We start from the raw sequence: 11,185 nt of genomic DNA on the forward strand, positions 1-11,185 counted from the left end.
ATTTCAAGCATTATTAAAAAATAATAATAATAATGATAAAAAATGGAAGCAATGTTTTTGTCTTTTCTTTTGTAATTGTCACATGCACAGGGTACAGTAGGTGTAAAACAGTACAGTGAAATGCTTAACTTGCGAGCTTCTTTACATGATGCAATGGGTTGAATTAATAATGAAATAAGCATGAATCATATCTAGCCAGGTCTCTCSATAAACCACACCATAATGGTCCTTTCATCATTCCAGGGTGGAACTACAATGAATGGCAGGGACTGGGAACGAATCCACGTTCAAGTTACTGCAACCAATCACCATTCACGAAATATGCAGAAGTTGTATTCACAGATAATCCTACACATGAGTACAAACACCAGCGACTGACGGACAGGAGGGCAGATTCATTTTAGTATTATTATTAGCTCGCTRGTAATCTATTAAATATACACATTTGATACAATTTCTACGTGGGTATGGCAGAGGAGGTAACGAAAACCACAGGCGGACTCTCAGTGGGTAAGTAGATAGCTGTGGTTATTAGTTTAGCTAATTTACATGTTCAAACTTGAGTAAAAGTAAAGATACCTTAAAAGAAAATGACTCGGGTAAAAGTCACCTAGTAAAATACTACTTGAGTAAAAGTCTAAAAGTATTTGGTTTTAAATGTACTTAAGTATCAAAGTAACCAGACGACACGATATTCTTGTTTGTTTAAATGTATTTACGGATACTGTAGCCTGTGGCTCAGTTCAACACTCAGACATAATTGACRAACGAAGCATTTGTGTTTAGTGAGTATTGTGAATTTTTCAATACATATGTGGCAATTATTTATTTCAGAAGGAGCCAGCAAAACTAGTGTACGTGTATGTGCTCTGGGTCATTGGACACCATTAGACATGCACGCAGTTATTCTTGTAACTGTYATGGCCAACTATGTTTTTGTTCCCCTTTCAGTGGAGTCAGCAGGATAACATCTATTGGTTATTCCTGTAGAGTGCCAAGGTCTGTTGMTATGGTCCWACATGCATGAAACTACATATGTGAGACACTACAGGTTGCATRTCCTAATATGAAGGCAATATTATAACGGTGGCTAAATGCCAGAGGTGATGAGCCATTAAGAGGAGTCACWATGAGTATGAAGTTAGGAGGACAAGTTTATAAAATGTGTGTCAAGACTGGAAGGCAGTTGTATTCATGATGCAGCTCGGCCTTTATTATGAAGTAATAAGAAGTATATTTGAACTCACAGGCTCCGGTATTTGTGAAATATGATTGTCCAAATATTTCCACGACATGAGACTGCCAGATCAGAGGCAGTAGGGATGACCAGGGAGGTTCTTGTTGAGTGAGTCCGTCCAGATCCGAGGCAGTAGGGATGACCAGGGATGTTCTCTGTTTAGTGAGTCCTCCAGATCGAGGCAGTAGGGATGACCAGGATGTTCTCTGTTAGTGATCCTCCAGATCAGGCAGTAGGATGACCAGGGTGTTCTCTGTTTAGTGAGCTGGCCAGATCCAGAGGCAGGAGAGATGACCAGGGATGTTCTGAGTGAATTGGACCATTTTCCTGTCCTGCTAAACATTCAAATGTAACGAGTACTTTGGTTGTCAGGAAAATGTAAGAGTAGTAAAAAGTACTTATTTCTTATTAATGAGTGAGTAAAAGTAAAATACCCAAAACATTTTTAGTATACTTAAAATTATTTTTACTTAGTACTTTACACCACAGCCATTGTAGCAATGTTGAAAGCATCGATGTGTTGCATCAGACCGGTGTTGCTAGCTAGCTTCATAGCACCAATGTCATGATTTAATAATATACATAATTGCATAGCTCAAGCTTATCTTGACTGTCTAGTTAGCAAAACCAGCTAGTTAAATACTACGCATCGGTGTGAGCTCTGCTTTTATTTGAGCTTTTTTTCTCCATTTCTTGTCGTCCCTGAACCCAAAGCATGTGTAACATGTCCGTGTCACGCTCCTTATCTAGCCAACGAGCATCTTGCCTAGCTAGTTTAATCACTGTCATGCTTCATCAGATCTCCAACCTTTGGGTGGGTGAAACAGGCAGCATAGTGGGGTGTCGAATACGGGAGTTTTCATCATGAATGAACATGTCAAACTAGGTTTAGTTAGCTGAAATAACACATTCAGCATCAAGTGTTGAGTGTTTCCACTTCTTCCAGGTGAGATGTATGTGTCTGACAAAGAAGGAAATGACCAGGACGGTGATGGAACAGAGCCGAAGCCTTTCAAGACCTCATTGAGGGTAAGAGGAATCAGTGTTGTGTACACCATGTTTTGTGCTGCTACCATGATGTTGTCATGTTGTGTTGCTGCCATGCTATGTTGTTGTCTTAGGTCTCTCCTTATGTAGTGTTGTCTCTCTTGTCATGATGTGTGTTTTGTCCAATATTTATATCATGTATTTTTTTWATCCCAGCCCCCGTCCTGCAGGAGGCCTTTTGGTTTCCATCGTTGTAAATAAGAATTTGTTCTAAACTGACTTGCAAAGTGTTTTTATTTTTTTACCACTTTTTCTCCCCAATTTCGTGGAATCCAATTTGTAGTTATAGTCTTGTCTCATCGCTGCAACTTTTGTACAGAATCGGGAGAGGCAAAGGAGAGAGCCGTGAATCCTCCGAAACCCAACCAAGCCGCACTGCTTCTTGACACAATGCCCACTTAACCTGGAAGCCAGCCGCACCGATGTGTCAGAGGAAACACCGTAAACCTGGCGACCGTGTCAGCTTGCATTGCACCCGGCCTGCCACAGGAGTCGCTAGTGCGCGATGGGATAAGAACATCCCTGCCTGCCAGACCCTCCCATAACCCGGACGATGCTGGGCCAATTGTGCGACAGAGCCTGGACTGTAACCCAGAATCTCTCGTGGCACTGCAGTGCCTTAGACCGCTGCGCCACTCGGGAGGCCTGACTTGCTGAGTTAAATAGATTAAAAATATATATATAATTACCATTATAATTATATTTATGTAAGTTATTTTCAACTTTGATTTAAAGGCAGAGGATTCTGAGAGACGAGAGAAGAACCTGGAAGAAGCTAAGAAAATCACCATTGAGAATGACTCGAGCCTTCCAGAGCCCAAAACGGTCAGATCCACTATATTCTCTTTCGTCAGCATCCTGTCAAACTCATCTTTTGTATGTTTTGTATTGTTTAAAAATTATTTTAAAAATGAAATACAAATAAATGTTTGGAAATAAGAATCACATCTTTATCTTCCATTGTGTTGAAATGTAGAAATGTAATCAACCTTTTCCCAACAGGTGAAAATCTTTCAGCTGGAGCCTCTCCGAGGGGAGAGAGTGAAGGTGTTTGGCTGGGTGCACCGAATGAGAAAACAAGGTGAGGGTTGTAGAACGTTGGTTAATGTGTGTCTAACCCAGCAGTTGTCAGCATGCCACAGCACTGTAACTAGCCCATAATGTGCAGGTTGTTTACTAATAGTATACGCTCAGGATACAGTCAACACAACACCCTCTGGGTTTCCTATTTACTACAGCAGGGATCATCAACTAGATTCAGACATGGTCAGGGGGCCGCAACATTATTACAAATCATTTGTAGACTGCAAATTGAACGCAAGAATCCCAAAACAGATATAATATTTGACTAAATATTTCAAACCTTGCTTCCATTTGTAAACAATCACGTGTCTCTCTTATGCGTGCAAATACTTGAACAGATTTACACAATTAATCACTTGGAGCTGATTTCCTGGTGTTTTGTACAGTCTTATGTCCAACAATGAAAATTCCCCCCCACAAGATGAAACGTCACAGAGAGAACAGGAAACACACAGGTATAACTAGCACTGGGGAAAACCAAGATTGAACTGTCACAGAGAGACAGGAACACAGTGAAATACACTGGGAAAACAAGATGAACATGTCACAGAGAGACAAGAAACACAGGGATAAATACAACTGGGGAAAATAGCGACCTGGAGAGGGGTGGAGACATCACAAGGACGAGGCGAGACAGATCAGGGTGTTTACAGTTGTATTAAGTAATGAATATGATTTGTTGTTTAGATTACCTGGGTAATGTAAATAGTTTGGTATGCGTAAGCTGTTCATGTACTTTTCTCTATTTGTTTGTTGATTTTGTTTAAATATATTCAAAGTATTTGTTTATAATTATATTAAAATAAAATTTAAACAATATATTTTTTTTTATGCTGACACAGGGGTAAGTTGACGCACAGCCCACTGATCACACGACTGAAGAGACTTGGAAATGAACAGACCCCAATAACAATGTGAACTTCTCATGAAGTGATCCAGTGCGTTGTAATTCCAGTCCGGATGAATTATGAGATTCAATTTATGGGTTCACAGCCACAGGAAGGCATTTTTCCATTGAAGCATTGGTTCTATAATATTTCAAGCATTATTAAAAAAAAAAATAATATTGATACAAAAATGAAGCAATGTTTTTGTCCTTTCTTGTAATTGTCACATGCACAGGGGTACAGTAGGTGTTAAAACAGTACAGTGGAATGCTTAACTGTGCGAGCTTCGTTTACATGAAGCAATGGGTTGAATTAATAATGAAATAAGCATGACATCGATATCTAGCCGGTCTTCCATAAACCACCAACAATAATGGTCTTTCATTCATTCGCAGGGTGATACATGAAATGGCCAGGAAGTTACTGCCAACCAACACCATTCACAAAATATGCAGAAGTTGTATTACAGATAATCCTAACACATGAGAGTACCAAACACCAGCGACTGACGGACAGGAGGGCAGATTCATTTTTAGTAGTTACTTACTGTAGCTCGTATAATCATTAATATACTACAATTGATAAACATTTCTACGTGGGTATGGCGAGAGGTAAGAAAACACAGCGACTCTAGTGGGTAAGTAGTAGCTTGTGCGTTTATTAGTTTACTAATTTACCCAATGTCAAACTGAGTAAAAGTAAAGATACCTAAAAAGAAAATGACTCGGGTTTTAAAAAGTCCCCCACCTAGTAAAATACTACTTGAGTAAAAGTCTAAAAGGTATTTGGTTTTAAATGTACTAAGTATCAAAGTACCAGACGAACGACTTCTGTTTGTTTAAATGTATTTGCGGATACTGTAGCCCCGTGCGGTCAGTTTCAACACTCAGACACATTGACAACGAAGATTTGTGGTTTATGAGTATTGTGAAATTGTTCAATACATATCTTTTTTGTGGGCCCAAATATTATTTATGTAGAGGAGCCAGCAAAACTAGTGTACGTGTATTGTCTCTGGGTCATTGGAACACCATTAGACATGCAGCAGCAGTTATTCTTGGTAACTGTTATGGCCAACTATGTTTTTTCCCCTTTCAGTGGAGTCAGCAGGATAACATCTATTGGTTAGTTCTGTAGAGTGCCAAGTCTGTTGATTATGGTCCAAATGCATGAAACTAATATGTGAGACCATACAGGTTGCATGATCTAATATGAAGGCAATTTAGAACGGTGGCTAAAATGCCAGAAGGTGATGAGCCATTAAGAGGAGTCACTACTGAGTATGAAGTTACGGAGGACAAGGTTTATAAAATGTGTGTCAAGGGTTGGAAGGCAGTTGTATTCATGATGCAGCGGCGCGCTTTGTTATGAAGTAAGAAGAAGTATACTTGAACTCACAGGCTCCGGTATTTGTGAAATATGATTGTCCAAATATTTCCACGACATGAGACGCCAGATCAGAGGCAGTAGGGATGACCAGGAGTTCTCTGTTGAGTGAGCTCCTCCAGATCCGAGGCAGTAGGGATGACCAGGGATGTCTCTGTTTAGTGAGTCCTCCAGATCAGAGGCAGTAGGGATGACCAGGATGTTCTCTGTTAGTGAGTCCTCCAGATCAGAGGCAGTAGGATGACCAGGGATGTTCTCTGTTTAGTGAGACTGGCCAGATCCGAGGCAGTAGAGATGACCAGGGATGTTCTGAAGTGAATTGGACCATTTTCCTGTCCTGCTAAACATTCAAAATGTAACGAGTACTTTGGTTGTCAGGGAAAATGTAAAGAGTAAAAAGTACATTATTTCGTTATTAATGAGTGAAGTAAAAGTAAAATACCCCAAAAACATATTTTAGTAGTACTTAAAATTATTTTTACTTAAGTACTTTACACCACAGCCATTGAGCAATGTGAAAGCATCGATGTGTTGCATCAGACCGGTGTTGCTAGCTAGCTTCATAGCACCAATGTCATGATTTAAAATATACATAATTGCATAGTCAAGCTTATCTTACTGTCTAGTTAGCGAAAACCAGCTAGTTAAATACACGCATCGGTGTGAGCTCTGCTTTTATTTGAGCTTTTTTTCTCCATTTCTGTCGTCCTGAACCCAAGCATGTGGTAACATGCCGTGTCACGCTCCTAGTCTTAGCAACGAGCACTCTTGCCTAGCTAGTTTAATCACTGTCATGCTTCATCAGATCTCCAACCTTTGGGTGGGTGAAACAGCAGCATAGTGGTGTTCGAATACGGGAGTTTTCAATCATGAAATGAACATGTCAAACTAGGTTTAGTTAGCTGAAATAACACATTCAGCATCAAGTGTTGAGTGTTTCCACTTCTTCCAGGTGAGATGTATGTGTCTGACAAAGAAGGAAATGACCAGGACGGTGATGAACAGAGCCGAAGCCTTTCAAGACCTCATTGAGGGTAAGAGAATCAGTGTTGTGTACACCATGTTTGTGCTGCTACCATGATGTTGTCATGTTGTGTTGCTGCCATGCTATGTTGTTGTCTTAGGTCTCTCTTATGTAGTGTTGTCTCTCTTGTCATGATGTGTGTTTTGTCCAATATTATATCATGTATTTTTTTAATCCCAGCCCCCGTCCTGCAGGAGGCCTTTTGGTTTCCATCGTTGTAAATAAGAATTGTTCTAAACTGACTTGCAAAGTGTTTTTATTTTTTACCACTTTTTTCTCCCCATTTCGTGGAATCCAATTTGTAGTTATAGTCTTGTCTCATCGCTGCAACTTTTGTACAGAATCGGGAGAGGCAAAGGGAGAGCCGTGAATCCTCCGAAACCCAACCAAGCCGCACTGCTTCTTGACACAATGCCCACTTAACCTGGAAGCCAGCCGCACCGATGTGTCAGAGGAACACCGTAAACCTGGCGACCGTGTCAGCTTGCATTGCACCCGGCCTGCCAACAGGAGTCGCTAGTGCGCGATGGGATAAGAACATCCCTGCCTGCCAGACCCTCCCATAACCCGGACGATGCTGGGCCAATTGTGCGACAGAGCCTGGACTGTAACCCAGAATCTCTCGTGGCACTGCAGTGCCTTAGACCGCTGCGCCACTCGGGAGGCCTGACTTGCTGAGTTAAATAGATTAAAAATATATATAATTACCATATAATTATATTTATGTAGATTATTTCAACTTTGATTTAAAGGCAGAGGATCTGAGAGACGAGAGAAGAACCTGGAAGAAGCTAAGAAATCACCATTGAGAATGACTCGAGCCTTCCAGAGCCCAAAACGGTCAGATCCACTATATTCCTTTCGTCAGCATCCTGTCAAACTCATCTTTTTGTATGTTTTGTATTGTTTAAAAATTATTTTAAAATGAATACAAATAAATGTTTGGAAATAAGAATCACATCTTTATCTTCCATTGTGTTGAAATGTAGAAATGTAATCAACCTTTTCCCAACAGGTGAAAATCTTTCAGCTGGAGCCTCTCCGAGGGAGAGAGTGAAGGTGTTTGGCTGGGTGCACCGAATGAGAAAACAAGGTGAGGGTTGTAGAACGTTGGTTAATGTGTGTCTAACCCAGCAGTTGTCAGCATGCCACAGCACTGTAACTAGCCCATAATGTGCAGGTTGTTTACTAATAGTTATACGCTCAGGATACAGTCAACACAACACCCTCTGGGTTTCCTATTTACTACAGCAGGGATCATCAACTAGATTCAGACATGGTCAGGGGCGCGCAACATTATTACAAATCATTTGTAGACTGCAAATTGAACGCAAGAATCCCAAACAGATATAATATTTGACTAAATATTTCAAACCTTGCTTCCATTTGTAAACAATCACGTGTCTCTCTTATGCGTGCAAATACTTGAACAGATTACACAATTAATCACTTGGAGCTGATTTCCTGGTGTTTTGTACAGTCTTATGTCCAACAATGAAAATTCCCCCCCAAAAAAAATTATTTTTATTTCACCTTTATTTAACCAGGGGTAGGTAGTTGAGAACAAGTTCTCATTTACAACTGCGACCTGGCCAAGATAAAGCATAGCAGTGTGAACAGACAACAACACAGAGTTACACATGGAGTAAACAATAAACAAAGTCAATAACACAGTAGGAAAAAAACAAAATGAGTCTATATACCTGTGTGGCAAAAGGCATGAGGTGGGCAATAAATAGGCCATAGGAGCGAATAATTACAATTTAGCAGATTAACACTGGAGTGATAAATCATCAGATGATCATGAGCAAGTAGAGATACTGGTGTGCAAAAGAGCAGAAAAGTAAATAAATAAAAACAGTAAGGGGATGAGGTAGGTAAATTGGGTGGGCTGTTTACAGATGGACTATGTACAGCTGCAGCGATCGGTTAGCTGCTCAGATAGCAGATGTTTAAAGTTGGTGAGGGAAATAAAAGTCTCCAACTTCAGCGATTTTTGCAATTCGTTCCAGTCATTGGCAGCAGAGAACTGGAAGGAAAGGCGGCCAAATTAGGTGTTGGCTTTTGGATGATCAGTGGATATACCTGCTGGAGCGCGTGCTACGGGTGGGTGTTGTTATCGTGACCAGTGAACTGAGATAAGGCGAGCTTTACCTAGCATGGACTTATAGATGACTGGAGCCAGTGGTGTGGGCACGAATATGTAGCGAGGGCCAGCCTACTAGAGCATACTGGTCGCAGTGGTGGGTGGTATAAGGTGTTTTAGTAACAAAACGGATGGCACTATGATAAACTTGCATCTAGTTTGCTGAGTAGAGTATTGGAAGCTAGTTGGCCAGGTGGAGTAGCCAGGTGGAAGGCATGGCCAGCCGTTGAGAAATGCTTGTTGAAGTTTCGATTATCATGGATTATCGGTGGTGACCGTGTTACCTAGCCTCAGTGCAGTGGGCAGCTGGGAGGAGGTGCTCTTGTTCTCCATGGACCTTATCAGTGTCCCAGAACTTTTGGGAGTTAGAGCTACAGGATGCAAATTTCTGCTTGAAAAAGCTAGCCTTTGCTTTCCTGACTGACTGGCGTGATTTGTGGTCCTGACTTCCCTGAACAGTTGCATATCACGGGGACATTCGATGCTATTGCAGTCCGCCACAGGATGTTTTTGTGTGGTCGAGGGCAGTCAGGTCTGGAGTGAACCAAGGCTATATCTGTTCTTAGTTCTGCGTTTTTTGAACGGGGCATGCTTATCTAAAGATGTGAGGGAAGTTACTTTTAAAGAATGACCAGGCATCCTCAACTGACGGAATGAGGTCAATATCCTTCCAGGATACCCGGGCCAGGTCAATAGAAAGGCCTGCTCGCAGAAGTGTTTAGGGAGCGTTTGACAGTGATGAGGGGGTCGTTTGACCGCGGACCCGTAGCGGATACAGGCAATGAGGCAGTGACGCTGAGATCTTGATTGAAGACAGCAGAGGTGTATTTAGAGGGCAGGTTGGTCAGGATGATATCTAGAGGGTGCCCATGTTTACGGATTTGGGGTTGTACCTGGTAGGTTCCTTGATGATTTGTGTGAGATTGAGGGCATCTAGCTTAGATTGTAGAGTGCCGGGTGTTAAGCATATCCCAGTTTAGGTCACCTAGCAGAACAAACTCTGAAGCTAGATGGGGGCGATCAATTCACAAATGGTGTCCAGGGCACAGCTGGGAGCTGGGGGGGGGGGGGCGGTAGCAGGTGGCAACAGTGAGAGACTTATTTCTGGAGAGATTAATTTTTAAATTAGAAGTTCGAACTGTTTGGGAATGGACCTGTGAAAGTATGACATTACTTTGCAGGCTATCTCTGCAGTAGATTGCAAACTCCGCCCCCTTTGGCAGTTCTATCTTGCCGGAAAATGTTATAGTTGGGTATGGAAATCTCTGAATTTTTGGTGGCCTTCCTAAGCCAGGATTCAGACCACGGCAAGGACGTCAGGGTTGCAGAGTGTGCTAAAGCAGTGAGTAAAACAAACTTAGGGAGGAGGCTTCTGATGTTGACAAGCATGAAACCAAGGCTTTTTCGATGACAGAAGTCAACAAATGAGGGTGCCTGGGGACATGCAGGGCCTGGGTTTAGGGTCGGCTAAAGGCTATCAGACATACAGCGAGGCATAAGGTAATCGCAGGTATTGATTGGGAGAGCTAGCTAAGACAACAGGTGAGACAACAGCAGCTAATCAGCTAACAGCAGGTAAAATGGCGATGACTACGCAGAGAGGTGTCGGATTAACTACACCCAGAGCCTGTAAGATGGTGGGCCAATAAAACCACTGGTCCGCCAGATAGGGAACCCTTCACTACAGACTTATTTTGAGTGCTTTGTGGGCAGCTGGATGAGAGGAGAGGGCTTCATGGCTCATAGTGTGTTTTCTTATTCTCTTTATTTTGTATTTACCCTTATTTTACTAGGTAAGTGACTGAGAACACATTGTCTTTCTCTTGCTAGGAAAGAACCTGCTGTTCATTGTGCTGAGAGATGGAACTGGTTTCCTGCAGTGGTTCTCAAACAATAAAATTGGTACTTTATTTTTTACAACTTTTAAGCTCATTTATAGAATATTTGTCTTTATTACAAAATTGAATAATATGCTTTATTTATGGTCCCTCCTTTTTTCCCCTCTTATTTGTAAAACTAGTTTTGTTTTTGTCTCATTATAGTGTCAGTGCTATAATGCCCTGGTGCTGTCCACTGAAAGCACAGTGGCTCTGTATGGGACAGTGAAGCAAGTACCTGAGGGAAGCAGGTACAGATTCTTCACTTACTTTAATTACCCAGATTAAACTCAAACCTTTTTTTAGACCAGGACTAGCCCAATCTGGTTCTGGGTTAACTGTCCCTTTTCACTCTGACTGTAATTCATGGTATTAGATGGTTTGTTATTTTATATTAGAGCTATGACTGACTAGGATGTCCTCTCTCCTCTCCTCTTCCAGGCCCCTGGTGGTCATGAGCTGCACTGTGTACTTCTGGGAGCTGGTGGGTCTGGCGCT

General features: G+C 41.7%; 1 protein-coding gene across 1 annotated transcript; it reads left to right on the top strand.

The window, feature by feature from the left end:
* Window positions 1–223: 223 nt before the first annotated feature.
* Window positions 224–10,926, top strand: LOC112070909 (asparagine--tRNA ligase, cytoplasmic-like). The gene is made up of 6 exons (XM_070439166.1): window positions 224–510; window positions 2,184–2,266; window positions 3,020–3,109; window positions 3,287–3,365; window positions 10,641–10,689; window positions 10,831–10,926. The coding sequence occupies exons 1-6, from the start codon at window positions 468–470 to the stop codon at window positions 10,850–10,852; spliced, it is 366 nt and encodes a 121-aa protein (XP_070295267.1). The 5' UTR covers window positions 224–467; the 3' UTR covers window positions 10,853–10,926.
* The last annotated feature ends 259 nt before the right edge of the window (window positions 10,927–11,185 follow it).

The sequence above is a fragment of the Salvelinus sp. IW2-2015 genome, unplaced genomic scaffold (assembly GCF_002910315.2).
Source record: "Salvelinus sp. IW2-2015 unplaced genomic scaffold, ASM291031v2 Un_scaffold1457, whole genome shotgun sequence".
Taxonomy (NCBI): Eukaryota; Metazoa; Chordata; class Actinopteri; order Salmoniformes; family Salmonidae; genus Salvelinus; species Salvelinus sp. IW2-2015.

Bases quoted from the DNA above. Each gene is read 5' to 3' on its own strand.
- LOC112070909 (XM_070439166.1), top strand. From the start codon at position 468: ATGGCAGAGGAGGTAACGAAAACCACAGGCGGACTCTCAGTGG. The intron at 511-2,183 runs GTAAGTAGATAG...CACTTCTTCCAG, and splicing joins CACAGGCGGACTCTCAGTGG to GTGAGATGTATGTGTCTGAC. The intron at 3,366-10,640 runs GTGAGGGTTGTA...TTCTCTTGCTAG, and splicing joins GCACCGAATGAGAAAACAAG to GAAAGAACCTGCTGTTCATT.